The sequence below is a fragment of the Cupressus sempervirens genome, chromosome 7, assembly GCF_028749045.1.
Source record: "Cupressus sempervirens isolate cs-2001-9-10 chromosome 7, ASM2874904v1, whole genome shotgun sequence".
In the NCBI taxonomy this organism is placed as follows: Eukaryota; Viridiplantae; Streptophyta; class Pinopsida; order Cupressales; family Cupressaceae; genus Cupressus; species Cupressus sempervirens.
Window position 1 is genome coordinate 722,960,572 of NC_143124.1, and position 21,180 is coordinate 722,981,751.

The 21,180-nt window shown below is 35.8% G+C and overlaps 1 protein-coding gene across 1 annotated transcript in view; it reads right to left on the reverse strand.

Annotated features, from left to right (window-relative positions):
* Positions 1-773: 773 nt before the first annotated feature.
* The window catches only part of LOC149549273 (reticulon-like protein B23), a 46,429-nt gene continuing 26,022 nt past the window's right edge, over positions 774-21,180 (reverse strand). Inside the window, exons 3-4 of the mRNA XM_089792706.1 lie at positions 1,343-1,412; positions 774-1,221 (exon numbers count right to left, since the gene is read on the reverse strand). Coding sequence (XP_089648832.1) covers positions 1,103-1,221; positions 1,343-1,412 — 189 coding nt within the window. The 3' untranslated portion in view covers positions 774-1,102. The remainder of the gene's footprint in view (positions 1,222-1,342; positions 1,413-21,180) is intronic.

The window sequence follows — 21,180 nt, forward strand, 5'->3', positions numbered from 1 at the left end:
ATTCACTTATCTTTCAAGTGAAGGCAAACAGCTTTTCTCTGGTTTGTTTCTGTACAGAGGTTGGAAAATGCGTTTTAGTTCAGTTTGGGAGCTGTTCAATGTGCTTCATTGTTTATCTCAACACTGCTCGATTTCAAATAGGAGAAAACCATGCTGAGGGCTTGAGAAAATGATTGTATCAACACTGTTGGATTTCAATATTGAAAGAGGAGAAAGTTGTTAACTTTATACGCTACAGCAGCAGTACACTGCCATGGATGTAAACAGATATTATAACGAAAGCATATAGGCCACTACTATTAACGGTTCAGCTCACCTTAGAATAAGGGTTGAAGCTGCTCTTTTTTGTAATTTCACTGCACCCCTCTTACAGGATTAATGCAAAAACCAAAGTTTAAACTTCATGTTTATTATAAACAAGAGTGGAACCCAAGTCCACAATTTACCTATCAAAAAATATACATTTGTATGAAGCGGCTCCAGATATTCATTTCAGAAATCTGATTATGAATTAAATTATAAATCAACGATGACATATTCACTTAAGTATTATTAAATTTCAATTTGCATTTCTTTTCATAAATCCGCATGGTAAAAAAATAGGAAAGGATATTTAACATCTATTCATCGAGCTGTGGTCTACCAGTAAGAACAGGCCCTTACTGTGACAATGGCCCAGGTTCAAATTTTAATCGGAAAAGTCAAAATCAATGGCCACATGTAACTTTGAGCAAAACATCATAAATATTTATAACAAAAGAAAAAGCCATATGTAACTTTAAAAGAAATTCACCACTATTATAAAGCGAAAAAGAGTACATACAGACAATGGTTTACATTTTTCTGCATTAAACAATAAAGAATATAAATTGTTAGTAAACTGAATGACTCCAAGAAACATTTTTTTCAAGGAAAAAACTTTATCTAAATCCATTATACACCTTCACCTTTAAAGGAAACTAATTTTTTCTGCCATTACCTCACACCAAAATCAGATTTCCTGTCTCCCACTCCTATCAGTAGCATCATTTCTATTGATAAAGGAGGCAGACAATAAAACAACCAACAACTTCAAGGTGCCTGACACTACTTAAAATCAAATTCAGCTTTCTTGTTCCCTAGTCTTGTTGCTAGCACTTTTTCTATTGATAAATGGAGGCAGATAGTTCACATCAGCTAATAACTTTGAGACCAAGAATGTCATCGAGGCAAGACATAATGCTGCTTACCACAAACAAACAATAAGTCTACTGCTTGAAAGAATCTGTACATTCATAGCCTACAATAGCAGAACTAAAACAATCAAAGTGCTTTGTTTTAAAAAAACAAAACTATCCAGTACCTGCATATGCGACTGTGGCACCTGACATTGCTCTTCCAACAGCAGACAGAATGTACAGAACAAGCACTGCCTGCAGCCAGTTAGTCCCAAGAATCATATATCATAGGATATGACTGAACCAAAATCAGAGTAAAAATTATACATAAATCAAGGTCAACCCTAGAGCTTGCCTTAATATAAAGAGATATTAAGAGGAAGAGGATCTACAAAAAGAATTATTCTTAACCAAGTTCAATAGGAAGAAGAATGTTTATTTTCGATAACTTTCAGCTGAACAAAACAGGTAATATACGTTGAATAGTTACAGCCTCGAAAGAGATAAATGCATGAATTCAATGCATATAATTTGAATCCGATTTCAGATGGCTGATAGATCAGGCAAATAGCATTAAAATATTTACTTGATTTCATTGAGAGACTTAAGATTCAGTTATTTCCCCACTAGAATCTTTGCTTTCTAAAACAATCTAGAAATGATTGCACAGTACTTAAGAAAAAAATGGTGGCAAAAAACACAACTAATCTGCGAAAAGAAAATTGTAACCCAGCATATCAGTCATACAAAAGCTGACTTATGTGTGATGTTTATCGGTTCTTTGAACTCTACACATGGATTATAAAACAATATTGAAGGTAGAAGTTGCAGTCTTGGTTCACAGCGAGTAAATGATGCAATAAAGTGTAGGAAGCTAAGTGAATGACTACCTTTTCCTCGCAGCAAGACTTCACCAGATACTTCTACAGCGCTAAAAAAGTCAGAGAACCCCAGGTGAATCAAATATATGACACCTGCTCCCAAGGTCTAAAACGTAGAGAGCGATTTGCCACAACTGGTCACCAAATTGGGATCTCTGCAAGGTGAATTTTCATACTGATGTTTTGATTGTTTCACATTCACAATTACTTTCTTTTAGAAGACTTAGAACACCCTCACAATGCATCAGTTGACTATTATGTAACAGCATTTGTGACAAGAAAGAGCATACACTCTAAGAGTGTTGTTGCAACTCCTTTGCAAATGGGTAATCAAGCCAGCAAAAGTCAGACCAAAAATCTGAGGGACGCAAACGGAAGAATCCCCATTGGAAAAAAGAAATCCTGAAAGCAACAAGGTAATGTTGCTTTCAATGAAGACTTTGATGAAGAAGACTTCCCCCATGTTGCAGAAACATTCACATTTTTTTAGCACCATTAGTTTCATTTGGATGCCTCCCAAAATATGACCAGCATTAAAAAAAACAGTTCATCACCTTGAGTGTTTAATTCATATGGTCAAATGTTCTTGGGAGATGATACTGCTTATGAAGCTCCAGGTGTTGGTGATATCTCACTAGTATTCAGAACCCACAAATGTCAACTCATAAAGGCTCTTAATGTTTCAGGGCTCACCAAGAACCTCTTGCAATAAGTCAATTATTTGAGCACAATTTGAAAGCTGAGTTTGAGCAACAAGATGACAGGGAGCTCAATCACATTCAAGGCATGTTTTAAAATTAAGTAGTTCTTGACTGCAATTCAAAGGCTGGGAAAATCTTAACTTGATGTTTTGTGATTAAAAATCCCTAACAGTGATTCATCCACCACACTATTAGCATAGACAATTTAATGATTTCAATATTGACTATCTTCTACTTATAAGTGTACACATATGCTACAAAAGCTTCCCCCATCAAAAATGCTACGCCCTTAATATTGGTGTATATAGGGTTATGAATGGTCAACTCGTGGCTATCTTAATCCTTAGTTAAGTCATGTTATCATTATTATATTATTATTTAGGTAGGTAGGTCGGCCTAGGTGTTATGTAGGGTTGTGTCTATTCAACCTAATCATAATTAGGTATATATAGGAGTTTGTGAGTCTTATTTCAACATCATATTGTGAAGTGTGTTCTCATTGGAGATATTTGGAGGTTGCCCCCTCGAAGTGGCCTATTACTCTCAGCTATTATCAAGTATTTATATAATATTTCATATTATTTCTTCTGTTGTGCAAGTTATTTCATTACAAGTGGTATCAAAGCATGATCTTGGCACCATAGAGGCAAGATTTTTTCTCAACATTGGGGTGGTTTTGGGAAGAGCATAACTTTCAGATTTTAGCAAATTTTTCAAAGATTTTTAAAGGGTTTTTGAAGACCTTATTAAAGAAGCTATAGTCCAAAATTTAGAGGAATTGGAGCAAATTTGAGGAAATTATTGCAGAATTACTATTTCTACACAATTTATTGAGATCTTCATATCTCTCAAATCCTACCGAATTGGAGTATAACTTGTATTGAGTTTTTGAATACATAGTAGAGAAGACTAAATTTCAAAGCTTGCAGAATCTTTTTTTTTTAAATAAGCAAGATATTGCAAAATTAGGAAAATTCTTTCTCAAGACAGCAAATTTGCTAATTTTTTTTGGGATTTTTTTCTGAGTAAGGGTATCATGGCCCTAGTAAGTTATAGTAAAAAATTTAATAAATAAATCAGAGAATTTACATTTCATTTGTGTGATTTATTTCAAAAATATTAGTTTCCATCATGATGGGGCCTTCAACAAGAGGCAAAAAGAATGCTACCACACCGGGGAAATCCTCTGATCAAGATTGGGAAGCAGCAGAGGATAGTAATTCCAATGAGGAACTTAGTAAGTTCAAGGAAGAGGTTAAGAGGGATATGTGTTACCTACGAGGAGATATATCAGATATACGAAGCATGTTAAGCACCTATATGAATGAAACAAGGAAGGAGCTCTCAAGCAATTAAGGTGAAACCTTCAAGTCGACTAATAATGACACAAATTTTATTAATCCTACGGGATCTAAGAATTTTTTTCCAAAGGTGGATATGCGCAAACTTGATGGTAAGGATCCTCTAACATGGATAAATCAAATGGAGAATTTTTTTGAAGTACACCAAATCCCATATGGACAAAAGGTCACGATGGCTTCCTTATATCTAGAACCAAATCAATTCATTTGGTATCATTGGCTTTGTACTCATAGGAGGAAAAAGGGTCTCATTGTATCACGGTCAATTTTTACGATAGAACTCCAAGCACAATATAACAATAGTGTGACAAAAAACTTCTTTAGCCAACTTGCTAAGCTTCAACAAACAGGATCAATTAAGGATTATATTCAAAAATTCCAAAATCTATCCTTAAGAGTGGATACAATTACAGAGGAGAACTTGAATGATTTATTCTTGGGTGGTTTCAAGGATCAAATTCAACATGAGGTATGCATGTTTTGTCCCAGCTCAGTAAATGAGTCTTTTATATTGACACGCAGGGTAGAGGAGAAGTTCTTGATTCCTAGAAAGCAAGGGGCTAATGTGACAAGAGAAAAAGATATTCAACACCTTCTCTTCCTCAACCTACTAGGTTGACTCCACAACAAATTGAGGAGAAAAGAGCAAAAGAGTTGTGTTTCAATTGTGATAGCAAATATAGTCAAGGACATAAATGTAGTGAAAACAAATTGTTCTATATTGAAGGTCCAAGTGAGGAAGAAGAGGATGAGCCCATATCAGAGGAGGATAGGAAGTCAGGTGAGGAATCACATGATTCTCAACAATCATTTATTGTCATGCACTTTCAGGTTTCAATGCACCACAAACTCTCAATATAGTGGATTTCTTAAAGAAGCAGAAAGTAATAGTGTCGATCGACTCAGGTAGTACTCATAATTTCATCAACAAAAAGTTGGCAACTCTTCTAAATTGTTTTATATATCCGGCACTAGAGTTTTAGGTTTTGATTGCAAATGGGGGCATAGTTAGTTGTTCAAGGAAGTGTCATAGCATCAAATTATCCATGGGAGATTATCAACTTGATACCCCAATGTATGCAATATCCATGGGTGTAGCAGATATTGTTTTGGGAGTACAATGGCTTACTGCATTGGGAATAATTGAGATGAACTTCCAAGAACTATTCATGTGATTTCAATCAAAAGGAAAGGTAGTGGAGCTAAGGGGATTGAAGGCAAAATCCCCACAAATGGTAAGCTCTCATCAAATGCAAAAGCTTCTTAAGAAAGGTGTGGATGGATTTGTGGCCCAGCTATGTTCATTAGAAGTCTCTCAATCTAATGCTCCTACTCATCCAAATTTACAAGCAATAATTGATCGTCACTCAGTGATTCTTGGAGATATGCCTAAAGGAATTCATCCTAAGAGGGATCATGACCATGCCATACAACTAGTTCCCGGAAGCTAGCCACCAAACATCAAGCCTTACAGGTACCCACACATACAAAAAAGTGAGATAGAAAAAATTGTTGAGGAAATGCTAGAGGTGGGAATTATTAGGCATAGCCAAAGTGCTTACTCCTCACCTGTTGTGATGGTGCATAAGAAGGATGAAACTTGGTGCACGTGTCCAGATTATAGAGTGCTCAACAAGTACACCATTAAAGATAAGTTTCCTATTCCAGTCATTGATGATCTTCTAGATGAATTAAATGGAGCTATGTATTTTACCAAGTTAGATCTTAGATCGGGTTATCAACAAATTTAGATTAAGGAGGAAGATATTTGTAAGACAACATTTCAAACTCATGAGGGTCATTATGAATTTTTGGTGATGCCATTCGGTCTTACCAATGCACCATCTACATTCCAAAGTTTGATGAGTTCTAGTTTTAAGAAGTTCTTGAGAAAGTTTGTGTTAATGTTTTTTGATGATATATTAATTTATAGCAATACTTGGGAAGAACATTTGCAGCATGTAGATCAAGCATTACAATTACTCGAAGATCATCAACTCTATGCTAAGCCATCCAAGTGTGTTTTTGGTCTTAAGGAGGTGGAGTATTTGGGACACATAGTTTCACATGAAGGAGTAAAGGTGGACCCTAACAAAATTAAGGCTACCATGGAATGGCCTATTCCAAAAACTATTAAGAAACTGTGGGGTTTCTTGGGATTGACAAGATATTATAGAAGATTTGTGAAGAATTATGGTCGTATAGCAGCACCCCTTACCACTCTATTGAAAAAGGATTCTTTTCATTGGAATGAATCTACTAATGTATGATTTGAGTAATTGAAGAAGGCTATGTGTACAACTCCAATGCTTGCCACTCCAGACTTCACCAAGGAATTCATTGTGGAATGTGATGCTTCTGGAAAAGAGATAGGAGCAATTCTCATGCAAGAAGGTCGACTAATTGCTTTTGAGAGTCATCAATTAAAAGGTAAAAATCAACTCAAACCAATTTATGAGAAGTAAATGCTAGCAATCCTTCATGTAGTTAAAAAATGGAGGCCTTATTTAATGGGTCGACACTTCAAGGTTAAGACAGATCATGATAGCCTAAAATATGTTTTGGAACAAAGATTATCATCAAAAGAGCAACAAAAATGGGTCACTAAGATGTTGGGATATGACTTTGAAACTATATACAAGAAAGAGAAGGAAAATATTGTGGCTGATGCACTTTCCAGGAAGGATGAAAAAGATGAAGCCTTATTGTGTGCCCTTTCAATATTACAAGAAAATTGGGTGGTAGAAGCCAAAGAAGAGTGGCAAAATGATGTTGCAACAAGTAATCTCATCTAGAAAACAAAAAGTGACCCTAGTAGTTCAGATAAGCTTTGTTTAAAGGGGGATATTCTTTGGTATAAAGAGTGCTTGTATCTCTGCAAGAATTCCACTCTTAAACACAAGATTCTCAAAGAACTACATGAGTCCCCAATTGGTGGTCATTCAGGATTTTTGAAGACATATCATCGGGTCAAGCAAGATTTTTTTTGGGAAGGGCTAAAAGGTGATGTTCAAAAATTTGTGGCTGAATGTTTAGTTTGTCAAAGAAATAAGGGGGAAACAATTAAGGCACTAGGTCTCTTGCAGCCTTTATCTATTCCTAGCCAACATTGGGAAGAGGTATCCATGGACTTCATCATAGGGCTTCCCAAATCTAAAGGTCATAATGTCATCATGGTAGTAGTTGATCGCCTTACTAAATATGCACATTTCATTGCATTATCACATCCTTTTACAACAAGTATAGTGGCAAAAGTTTTCTCGGAGAATATCCAAAAGCTACATAGTACACCTAAGGTTATCATTAGTGATCGTGATCCTATCTTTACTAGTCACTTTTGGAAAGATTTATTCTCATGTTTGGGTACTCAATTGGCTCATAGTTCATACCATCCTCAATCAGATGGGCAAATTGAGGTTGTCAATAAATGTTTGGAAGGATATCTACGTTGTTTCACTTCAGAAAAACAATTGCAATGGGTAGATTGGCTACCTCTTGTAGAATGGTGGTACAATACTTCTTTTCATAGCTCATTAAAAATGTCTCCATTTTTGGCACTTTATGGATATCATCCTCCTTCCATCACATCATCATTAAAGGTGTCACCAAGAATTCATGCAGTAGAGGACCACTTGCTTCATCAACAACACGTACTTTCAGGACTCAAGGAGAATTTGGCTATAGCACAAAATCAAATGAAACAAGCAGCAGACCAACATCGTAGTGAAAGAAATTTTGAAGTTGGGGCCTAGGTCTTCTTGAGATTGCAACCTTATAAACAAATCTCAATGAAGCAACAAAAAAAGAATAATAAGTTGTCTCCAAGATATTATGGACCATACCAAATCATGCAAAAGATTGGCAGCGTTGCCTACAAGCTTGAGTTGCCACCAACAACAAAGATAAATCCAGTCTTTCATGTTTCTTGTTTGAAGAAAGTAATTGTGCAAAATATTCCTACTCAAACAGTACTACCAAAACTTGATGAAGAAGGAAGAATAATTTTGGAACCAGAGTGCATTCTTCAAACACGTATGAAGAAGTTGAGGAACAAAATCCTGCCTTAGTATCTCATCCAATGGAAGAACTTACTAATTGAAGAGGCCACATGGGAGGATGAGGAGTTCATTCAAAAGAATCCACACTTGGTTAGCATTGAGGACAATGCTTCTTTCAAGAGAGGGGGTATGCTACGCCCTTAATATTGGTGTATATAGGGTTATGAATAGTCAACTTGTGGCTATCTTAATCCTTAATTAAGTCATGTTATCATTATTATATTATTATTTAGGTAGGTAGGTTGGCCTAGGTGTTATGTAGGATTGTGTCTATTCAACCTAATCACAATTAGGTATATATAGGAGGTTGTGAGTCTTATTTCAACATCATATTGTGAAGTGTGTTCTCATTGGAGATATTTGGAAGTTGCCCCCTCGAAGTGGCCTATTACTCTCACCTATTATCAAGTATTTATATAATATTTCATATTATTTCTTCTATTGTGCAAATTATTTCATTACAAAAAAAGTTGAAGATCTTTGCTCTAATTGTCTTGTTGACAAACAAGATCGACCTCCCTCTCCTACAATTTAAAAGCAAAGCCTCAGTCCTTCAGACTCTCTTCCTCTAGATTTATGTAGACCAATGGCACCAAGACATAATCATGCTTGGTGTTTTCAAATACTTGTGGACAATCACACCAAGATGTGGCAATAATATAATATTACTTCACTACCAAAGCTCAAGCATTTGAATAAATAAAGGAATTTTGAGGCCTTGTCGAAAGATCATCTACTTACCCTCTCAAGGGCACCTGCTCAAATCTAGGGGAGCGGGGCTGAAGGGATTCACCAATGATGATGAGTTCTTAGAATATAGAAAAGAACATGGGATAAAAGGACAATTAACTGCTACATATACATGTCATTAAAATAGAGTTGTGAAGGAACATAATCATACCGTTATGGAAATGATACAAATTATGTTGACTAATGCAAATCTAGTTCTTGCAATTTAGGATAAAGGAATTCATAAACGACGTATTTATTTAACAAGGCACCCACAAAGTTACTAGATGGCATCACTTTTAAAGACGATTGGGCCAAGATAAAGCTTTCTATCTCACATTTCAAGGTGTTTAGGGGTGTAACTTTAATGCACATCCCCACGATGCACAGAATTTGGATAACAAGTCCTTGAAATGTATCATTCTTGGATACAACTATATGGAACCAAATAGGGAAGGGAAAGATGACCCATTGGATTAATATGGTTACTATGTTGAGAGAAAATTCCTTCCAAGTAATTACCAATTTGATTTGTTGAAGGAGCTCCTATATCTAAAGTAAAGTGAACTTATTGTAAAGTAATACACTGAAGAGATTTATAATATAATATATAATAATTTGCTTAAGTCATCTTAAAGTTGACCAAGATAAGGTGTCTATATACATCAATAGGCTATAGTTTAGCATCCAATATGAGATTTGTAGGCACCTGAATATGCCAAGTAAATTATGTTTGTAATTGAGTTGTTAAAACCTAGATGAGTTGTTAGCATGCTGATAGTTCCTAACAATTGGTAATCTTAACAAACCAAGTACATTTATTTATGGGCTCATTTTGTACGTGTCGAGGACCACCTATGATATGTCATGTACACATTGCATATAAAAGTAAATGGAATAAATACTCTAACTTTCTAAAAGTTGAATCCATACTTAATGCTTTATGCTCTATATTTATATCTTATTTTCTACAGGTTATACTTTCATTTACTTTGTGTTAAATAACTTAAACTCATTAGAGTAAACACTTGACGTTGTGTTCATACAAAGCCTAGCAATATAAATCATGAATAGGCAGAATGTCAATGTAATGGGCTGACCGATTGAAGAACCAAAAGTAACCAAAACCGAAGAGGAATACATGTCAGAAGACAAATTGACTCAAGACTTGGTGTACTTGTGGGGATCTCTCCATAAACTCATACATTCAAAGAGAGGCTATCTAGAGAGAGGTCCTTAATAGTGTCGTCTAGAATAGTCTAATATCGAATGGAGAAGTCAATCATCTGCTTCAGAGATTGATACGACTACTTGCTTGTAACTTCATTACCCTTTGATACCTTTAGGAGGAAAGGGGCCAAGAGCAACAAAGACAACAACTATGATGTGGTATGAAAAAAGAAACCAAAGGGCGAAGGAACACAACTCTACCAGAAGACATAGCTCTGAAAATTAATGCTCCTGCAAACGAACAAGGAAAAAAGACATAAACCAGGCAGTCATGAAGTCACAAAAGGATTAGTGAGAAGATCCCTTCCATTCAAAGAACAAAGCTAGCAATGACAACGACTAAGAAGAATACAAGTCCATTGAGAAGAAACAGTTGAAGCAACAATGGTAGTCGCATTTGAGAGGAGAGAGAATCTCTTTGATGGTGGAAAGACAAAGAGTGTGTGGGTAGAACTTGCCAGACACCTACCACTACCTGATAGAGTGATACAAAGATCTTGTCAACCAAATACATAACTTATCCATAATATCAATAAAGTGGATGAAGAAGGAAACCCTAAGACTGTGTTTACAGTGATACTAGAGTATAATGTACATCATATTGAAAAACTATCCATATTGAAGGAACCAAGGATTGGTAAAACTGATCGTAAGATCTCAAAGAGAAGAGAGTCTGGGAAAGACAAGGAAGGCAACCTAAGAGCACGGGATGTAAAGGGTAGACATATAGAGTACATGTACGTGGAAATGAATCCAAGTGAAGCATAAAAACGTCAAGGGAAAAATAGTCCAACTGGGCCCAATGCACAAGGTGCGTACCAACTAAGAAAGATGATGACTCCCCTAGCGAGTCCACAAGTTGATAGGCAAAAACTCTCAAGTTCATAAGGAATGGATCACAACACCTAGTATGCATTATAAGATTTGCAAAATGATTTGGGTAGCAAGCAATCTGATGGACAAGGATTATTGCCTTGGTGTATTTCCCACAACATTACAAAGAACATCTATTCATAGTTCACAAAGTTGGTTGAGAAATCCACAAAATTTTAGAAAGCCCTAAAGAAGGCATTTGAAGTAGAGTTTTAATTGTTAAGATATGATTGTAAAATGATGGCTGAAATCTGTGAAGCATGAAAATATACAAGCTTATAATTATACACTCAAATTGTTACTAGTTAAATTGGAAAATCAACCAACGGAATATCCCCTCACTATGCAAGAAAATGAAGGCAATACCCTTGTTATCATATGCCAAAATATACGATTGGGCAATGGACATCGAGAGTAAAGCACAAACATCCTCTCAAAGAAGACAAAAAATGGTTAGTAATGAGAGTTTTGAAGACGATTGCGTCAATGAATCCAAAACTGCCCAAGCCTTAAACAAGACATGATGCCTACGATGAAGGAGATAATGTCATATCCCCCCATTTGAAACCCTAATTACATCATTCCCTTCATGGAAATGTGATTTAATAATAAATTAATAATAAAATCTACATAATTATAACTATAATTAAGTTGACAAATTTAAATTATTAATAAATTATTTTGATAAATATTTTTAAATTGATAAAAAACTATAATATGAGCATAATATATTATAATAATACATTAATTTAATATATTATTAGATATTATAATATAAATTCAAAATTACATATATAATAATATAAATACAAAATTATTATATATGCACACAGTATAACAATTAAAGTTGACACGACTCTGTGAAAGGTCGCAATCTAAAAAAGGGGTGAGCAACACATGCATGGGAAGTGGTGTCCATCTTTAGCGCTCTAATTATATCAATCCAATGATAAATATTTGCAGACACGAGGACAAAATCTAATCAAGACATTTTTGATCCAGTCAATATTAAATTCCAACAAAAAACAAACTTACCATATACTGCAACTGCCCCTTCATCAAGGATTAAGAGGAACCATTGGTTCATGAGGGTTTTGAAAGTGTGTCTACAAAATATTCGTAGACTCAGAGCATCATAAGCAATACATACATACATATGTGTGTGTGTGTGTGTGTGTGTCGCAGGGGTGTTCTTATCAGGGAATTCTACATTGAACCAACTATTAGGAGTTGGGTACATAGCAATAAGGGAATATAAATGATATACACCACACAAAAGGAAGAGATAAAAGAAGGATGACTCAAGACTAGGCATTGGCATGCAAGGACATCATACAATCAGTATAAACATTGTCTTATCAATATAATATAATAATGCCCATCTCTCTCTCTTATATAGATTAAAGCTTAAATTAATGTGATCTTTGTAATTTTTCCAAGTATTCAATAAGAGCTCCTAGTATGTTCAAACTGACCTAAGTCTTCTTATGCAGATTGCTATTATAGAGATATACAATCCCTTCATGCCTACAGAGTTAACACTTACCATATTAGTAGATTACACACATATATATTCATATTCCTCATGTTTTGGATATGAGATTGATATAGCTACAATTTGTTCAATATTTTGTACAAAACTATTGTTTGACGGTAATACCTTGCAAGTTAGTCTTCCTAGTAGAACGTCCAAATTGATCAAACTACCCAATTCAAAGAAATAAGGATATCTAAAATTAGGTGAAAGGCTAAGGGATCTCACAAGGGGAAATTACACTTGGGTATCAGAGCATCTTTCCTGCCATCCTATGAGAGGTAGTTGATGCAAACTAGTCAAAGAGCTCTAAGAGCATTAGAAAGAGAGAAAAGAAAGCTTACTACTGCCATGAGTGACCAAACGAATAATGAATTGAGGGCCTTCATGGAACACACAACCCAAGCCACTCAAGCCCTCATGGAGCGAAATGAGAGGACTAATCAATTCCTCCTTCAAGCCATTCAAAACATGAGTAACAGTGAATGGGATACTAACTCCAAGCATTCTGCAAATAATAATAATGGCCTTGCTAGAGTACCAAATCCTAGACCAGCAAGATCACCTTTCCTAACTAGAGAGGAACCAATGGAAGAAGAAGAAGAAACAAATGCCCTTCTGATGAATAAAAAGAAAATGTAGAAGCATACTCTAGAATAGACCCTAAGCTTAGAAAGGATATCTCTTTTAAGAATTATTGTGATGCTAAGATGAAAGCCTCCTCCAACAAGAAAAGAATGGAACTGCATGATAAAGACCTAAAAGAAAGATCGCATAAATTAGCCCTTCCCAACTTTGATGGATTGAGGAGGGTTACAACGCATTCATGGGTGCAAAAGTTCAACACCTATCTCTCATAAGCCCCATGAAAGAAGAAAATGCTATTAAGTTTGAACTGCTCCACTTAACAAGGGCAGCCCATGAGTGTGGCATCATGGCCTTATCACCCAAGGTCATCGACGGATAAAAAGTTATGACAAGTTCAAAAAAAGCTTACAAAAAGATTTGATAGGGCACACCCACAATGATACTTTTAACCATACTACAAAATATCTCAAATATATCTACGATAAGTCTACTTATTGCAATATTTTTTGGCTCCAATGAAATAACATCAACTTATCTCAGATAAGTTATTGTAGAGAAGTTTCAAAATATCGATGATATTTCTCTGTTTTATCACAATAAATAGTAATTTTATTGCCCACAGACCTGTTATAGGAAGGGATGGCCCAGGAAAACATTTTCTTATTGGAAAACAGATTTGGAGAGGAAAGAAAGGGTAAAGAGGAAAAAGAAGGTTTCATCCAGATTGGAAAAACAGGTTTTTGTTTGGAAAAACGGATTTTATGTTCTCGATATTTTCTTGAGAAGCTTCCAACTTATCTTTGATATTTTACAATATCATTGTGTTTCCCTCGGCGATAAGTTGCCGATAAGGATATTTTGAACTATGCTTCAAATAGTTAATCCAACTTAAGCAAGAATGGACAGTGGAAGAAGTTTCTACCGAATTTGAAAGATTGGTCATCAAGGTACCAGAAATCTCTCAAGAAAGGTGTGATTACTTAGTTATAGAAGAGTTGAAAGAATCAGTTAAGAGCACGGTGAGCGCCTTAGATTTAGCAAATTTGGAAGAGGCAATCCGAAAAGCATTGAAGTCCAACATACACCCAACCAAAGATAGATCCAGAAACTTTTCATAAAACACACTCCAATTTTTTTTATAGAGAAGACAATTATATGAGAGAATCCCAAAAAAAGGGAGCCATGCTACCATTGCAAAGAACCATGGGAGCATGGCCATAAGTGCAAACAAGTAGAATTCAAGAAACAACACAATGAATTCAAAAGGAAAATTTATCCTTCAAGTGTAAAAAGCAATCGGAATCAAGACATATATGTGGGAAAAAGGATCAAGCCCACAAACTAGAAGTTATGTTTGACACGGAAATAAAAGGAACACTAAACAAAAAAAAAACACGATCTTAAAAGTATCCAAGCGAATAATGAAGGGGCGGAAAACCAATGGAACTTTAAGGAGGTGCAACTCTAGCAATGATAACACAAATAAACCAGTTCGAAATTAAACTATTGTAAAATACTTCATGATTCATATGTATACTAGATGTTTCAAATGTGTGCCCCTTTGTTTGATCTACAATACACAACTAAAAGTAATGTGAAATTAATGTAGGGGAGAGATGTAGATAAGAGGATTAAGGTTGCCATTTGAGTAGACCACCTTCATGGATGCCAAAGTTCTCCCATCAAGGCCAAGAGGGTCAAGACCTTGCTCTTGGACTTAAATTGGACAAGTTGATAATCCCACTACATTTCTTGTAACATTCTTATCATAAGAGATGTAGGTAAGAGGATCAAGGTTTCCATTTGAATAGACCACCTTGATGGATGCCAAAGTTCTGCCATAAAGACCACGAGGGTCAAAGTCCTGCTCTTGAACTTGATTGGACAAGATTCCCCATACCGTTCTTACCATGAGAGATGTAGGTAAGAAGGTTAAGGTTGCCATTTATGTAGACCACCTTGATGGATGCCAAAGTTCTGCCGTCAAGGCTAAGAGGACCAAAGTCTTGCTCTTGGGCTTAGGTTGGACAAATTGAGGACTCCACTACAATCTCCATATCATTCTGATCTAAGAGATGTGGGTAAGAGGGTAAAAATTTCCATCTAAGTACACCACCTTGATGGATGCCAAAGTTCTGCCACTAAGGCCAAGAGGGCCAAAGTTTCGCTCTTGGGCATAGGTTGGCCAAATTGAGAACTTCACTACAATCTCCATGTCATTCTTATCTTGAGAGTTGTAAATAAGAGGGTTAAGAGTATTTCTAATGTCCCCATTTTTGCTAGCATCAGAGTTGCAAGAATTAGCCTATTATTGTGATCCTCGTAGGCTAATTATTGAGAATAGAGGGTCTTCTGAGGCAGTGGCTTGGCTTGGGAGGATCTTGTCTTCTCCACAATTCAGTAAGCTACAGGTTGGTATTCGTTTGGCTCAGATTGGACTTCATTTGGGCTTAGTTTTGTGTACTTACTATTTATGGTAAGTTGGGTGTTGATTGAGATGGACCTTTTATATTTTTGGAAAGTGCATTTGGTCACATGGAGAAATAATAGGTATGACTCCTATTTCAAACGGCATATATAAATTATGAGTATTTTGGGAGTTATTATATTTTTAGTGGCCAAATTATTATTAATTTATTAAATGGCTTATTATAAAGTTATAATTTCACTTAAGTTGAGAGTTGAGTTATCATTGGAAAGAGCCATTTATTAATTAGTTAAGCCAAGTCAAGTGAAAGAATCTAATGGAAGCTTCTAATTAATGTTGTGTGGTGAAACTTCTTGAGTGAAGTTACATTTTGGCAACAAAAAGGGCATATGGAGGTTATAAATACAAGCCCATTTGTTGAGAAAAGCATGCTTGAATATTTTCTTTTCTTTTGATGCCTTTGTGGCTTTTCTGAGTTCTGATTTTCTGTGCCCTTGCTGAAGTATAAGGGTTTTGATGCTAAGAAGTGTTGGGTAATTTACAGCTGAGGTATTGTGAATTCCCTTCTTGAAGATTATCTGAAATCACTGCTGAGGTAAAGTGATTTGGTCATTGGTTGGATCTCCTTACTATATTTATCTGTGGCTGGGAGATATCATTTGTGCTGAGAAATCTTGGATATTATTTTATTATTATCTTGAAATCTGGGTGAGGGTTTGAATTCTGGAATTATTCGTTCTGAGAAATATTTTAGTGTCTTCCATTACTGTATTACTGTTTCTTGGGAGGACAATTATTTTGAGTTTGGAGGTCCATGTTTAAGGTGGTGTATTCGCTTGCAGTTGTTACTAAAGGCTGGGACGTCGTCATTGATAGTTTGTGACAGACCACAAGGAGCTGCAATATGTATTAGAGGTGCTGCATTACATGGTAGAGGGCCAGCGTTTCATAATTTAGGGCCTGCATTAGCATTTATAGGCCTGCAATTACCATTAAAGACTTGAGTTTGGAGATTGAAGAGGCCTGCAATTTATTTATGGGTCTATGATTGCTATCACTAGACCTACGTTTAATTTGGAGCTGTTTGGGTTTCACATTGGACTGTGAAATAAGTCAAGGCAACTCCTTGTTCAAATTCACAATTGCATACAACCAGGTTCCAATAATATTCTGATGTAATTAATTAATTATTATAGCAGCTTAATAAACTTGCAATATCATTTTGAGTTTTCGGTTTAGTATGTAATTGTTGTGAGTTGGTTTATGTTATTAATCATTTGGCAAGAGCAATAATCAGTAAACTGGTTAGAAAGTTGATAAATGATAGGAACACTTAAATTGAAAAGTGTGATATTATCTAGGAAAAATTGAGGAATCTACATTTGATACTATTCTCTACTTAGTATTGGCAAGGCATGAGCTAGAGGGGTTATTACAGTGGTATCAGAGCGATTTCCTGCTAGCCTACAGGAATTGGGCTCAATTTGCTTGGTGCTTTGTTTCAGAGATTCAGTTTTAGCATTATGGATGGTGATAGGAGGTTTGGTATTCATTATACCCGCAAAAGGCGTACTTCTTTGCCTAGGGATGGAGACCCTGAGATACAGGGTATTGTGAAACGATTGGATGTGCTAATGAATGAGCTGAATCAAAATCACAAATGGATGACCCAATTGATTTCAAATCCGAAATTCGAAAAGAGCATGATATCGCTTTTTCGAAGAGAGAAATGTGATGATATAGTTGTGGCTACAGATGTGCAGGACTTTTGTGTCGATTGAGCCATCTAGCGAGGAGTTTAATAGTATGCATGCAGTTGTAGATGTGTGCTTTGATGATAGTACACTCATGGTTACGGGAATCTGCGAGTCTAAGGAAAAGTCCGCATTTCCAAGGCAAATGGCCTCTGGACTCGAACTCGGTCGAGTCCTAGCAGAGTCCATGTGGACTCGCCAAGTCCAGAGACTCGCCAGACTCGCCGAGTCCCGAGCTCAAGAGTCTCTTCGGCGAGTGCAGCAAAAAATTGTCAAAATAAAATAAAATAAAAGGTTGAGTTACTTTTTTTTGTTTTGTATAACATCCATTTGACCTAAAAAAGTCATTCCACCTTTTGCTAATGCTTGTGATAGAAAGGAAAGAGTTAGAGAAGAGTATTGGGGTTTTGAGAGAGAAATTAACAAACCGGTTGGCTCTCCCATATCTATTGTTGATGGTTTGTGCAATTTTGTAGCTTGCACTTAAGCATTGAGAAATGCTTAAGGAAGCATTTGGAGGATGCTTCTACAAACTTACTTGCATTTCCATTGTTTGCGCAAATTTGAAGAGGTAAGAACAAGTTGCATTTCTTTGTGTTGTTTTGTAAATTATTTTACATTCATATTTCTTACTTTCCATTTTGTTTACATTTGTTTTTGTCTCTACTTCTAGTATCTACTATTTAGATTTATTCTAATTTATCTTGATGACAACCCTGATAAGTGAGAAGGCCCTAAAATTTAAAAATCTAATTTGATGCTAACTTTTTTCTATTTATAATATATTCATATTGCAGCACCACCCACATTGACATCATGCCTCAGGGTGAGCCTTGTGGAAGTGGAACTAGGGCTACATGTAACCCTAATGCAAACCCAACTGTAATAGCAAAGGATATGGCTTGGAAACATGCCATCTCGGGCCACAAAAAGGGAGTTGTTGCATGTTGGCATTGCAGTGTAATATATAATGGGTGAGGCATAAATAGATTGATGTATCACCTAGCACATATACCTAGGTGTGATGCTAAAAAATGCAAAGAAGTGTGCCTAGAGGAAAAAATGGAAAAAGAAGAATTGAAAAAGAAGCAACAAAAAGAAATGACACAACTAGCTCAACAGGGATCTTCTAGTTTTCGCTCTGCATTATCCCCTACTCCACCTACTATTGCTACTACTTCTACGAGCATGATCATTGGGCCTCGCATTCAGAAGAAAAGATCGACACTTAATTCCATCTTTGTTCCACACATGGCTCCAAGTGCACAACCATCACTTGAGAGCATGGGTTGGAACAAGGAGAAGCATAATAATGCAAAATTGGCACTTGGAGACTTCTTCATCTACAAAAACATTTCATTCAATGTAGCAAAGTACTTATTTATTTAATTTATGTCTTACTTCTATTGCTTTCAAGTTTCAAGAGACAATAATATGCTTATTTTGTTTATTTTAATTTGTTTTCAAATTTAATAGTAATAATATAATATACTAATTTGTTTAAATTTTATTTAATTTGTTTTAGGTCCCCTTATTGGCAAATTGCAATCGATGTTGTTACTGTTTGTGGGCCGTGGTTCAAAGCCCCTAGGGCTGACAAGTTAGGAGGCCCTATTTTGACCCAAAGGATGGCCAATGACCCAAAGGGTGGTCATTGGCTGATGTAAAAAAGTGCAATCGAGGAGCAGCGTGAGGTGTGGAAGACGACAGGTTGTACCATCATGACTGATGGTTGGACTGATAGGAGTAGAACACTCCTCAACTTTCTTATCTCCTCATCAGGTAATTGAAGACATTAAAAATTTAGAAGTAGAGCTTGTACTTAAAAATTTAGAAGTAGAGCTTGTACTTAAAAATTTAGAATCTTGATTAAGTGATTAAATTTATAAATTGAGAATTTATGATTGATCATTAATCATTATACTAATTTGTTTCTTTTTCTTCAGGTGCCACAGTTTTTTTGAAATAAACTGATGCCTCAGGAAAAACAAAGAATGTTGAATATCTTTGTGAGATAATGGATGAAGTGATAAAGGACGTGAGTGAGGAGAATGTGGTGTAGATAGTTACAGATAATGCAGCAAATTATGTTGCTGCAGGAAAGCTTCTTATGGAGAAACACACTCACTTATTTTGGACTCCTTGTGTTGCTCATTGCATTGACCTCATGTTAGAAGATCTTGGTAAACTCCCTTGGATAAAAACAATTATAGAGAAAGGAAGGAGTGTGTGCAAATTCATGTATAATCATACATGGGTCCTCAACCTCATGAGGAAATACACAGAACAAAAGGAGTTGTCTTGTCTAGGGGTCATTAGATTTGCAACCAATTTTCTCACATTGCAATCCTTGCTTGATTCAAAGGGAGGTTTGAGACGCATGTTTGTAAGTGAGGAGTGGATCGCATCATCATATGCAAAGACCATTGCAGGGACTAATATAGATGATAACTTTTTTGTGAGGCTTCCTTTTGGACACCGATCGTTGAAATTATGAAGGCAATTTTCATTTTTTTCCTCATTTCAACTTTTTTGTTTATGAAATTAAGTTATAAATTATTGTTCATTTTTTTAAGAAAAAACTTAAAGCTGATTGTTTCTATTTCAACTTTCATAATGAATACAGTTCATAAAGTTGCTTGTTGTTCTCCTACGAATTGGTGATGGAGAGAAGCCCTCAATGGGCTACATTTCTGAGGGTATGGATAGGGTGAAGGAGGCCATTTGCTCTTTTTTTGTAGGGAATCAATATAAGTATGGACCTATATGAGATATCATTTATAGACGTTGGCACAATCTACTTCACAGGCCTATACATGCAGCAACCTACTTCCTTAATCCAACATGCCAATTCAGCCCACATTTTAAGGCTGATGATGAGGTGTGCAGTGGCCTCTATGATGTTGTAGAGAGAATGTCACCTGATTCAAGAGTTGGAACAATTGGAGTCTATGAGATTGAGTTGTTTAAGAAAATTCAAAGGGACTTATTTGCACGGGAGTTGTGCAAAAAGAATAGGACAGAATTGATGCCTAGTAAAAATTTATGATTCTACATCCTAATTTTTAATTCTATTACCATTTTAATTTGATAAAGTCAAAGTTATTGAATTGATTTAAAAATTTCTTATTTTAGATGCATGGTGGGAGATGTTTGGCACTAAGGTGCCAAATTTATAGAGGATTGCAATTCACATCTTGAGTCAGTCATCTAGTGCATCAGGATGTGAACATAATTGGAGTCTATTCAAGCATATACACTCGAAGAAGTGCAATATGTTGGCAATGTAAAAATTGAATGATCTTGTCTTTGTTCACTACAACCTTTGCCTTTGCCATAAACAGATCCTAGGCACCAAAACATCACTGATTGTATTAGAGAATGTTGATCCACATGCAGAGTGGAACACAAAGATTGTTGATCCTATTTTTAGTGATGAAGACGTGGAGTGGGTTGATCAAGTGGATCAGGAGGCTGCGGCAGTAGCGATGGCAATGGAGGAGGCTAGAGCGTGAGGAGATAGAGTGCAAGACCTCGAGGCTAGGAGGATCCGAGTTTGATGATGAGGATTATGTGGGTGAGGGTGAAGATAAGAATGAGGATGAGGTTCAGACTCAGATAGAGGGAGAGATGATGCCTCTACAGTCTTCCATAACTTATCTTAGGCATACTTGTAGGACATAGGCTACTATGAGCCTTAGTCTTCTACTGTTCTACACTCTAACTGTTATTTTGATATATGTCTTTATCTTTTGATACCATGGATTTCATAATCCATGAATATTCTAGACATTTGATACTGCAGTGACACTATGTTTATTACTTTATATTGTGTTATTCAGTTTTTTTCCTTCAAAAATTCGCTTTTATATTTATGTGATCTATG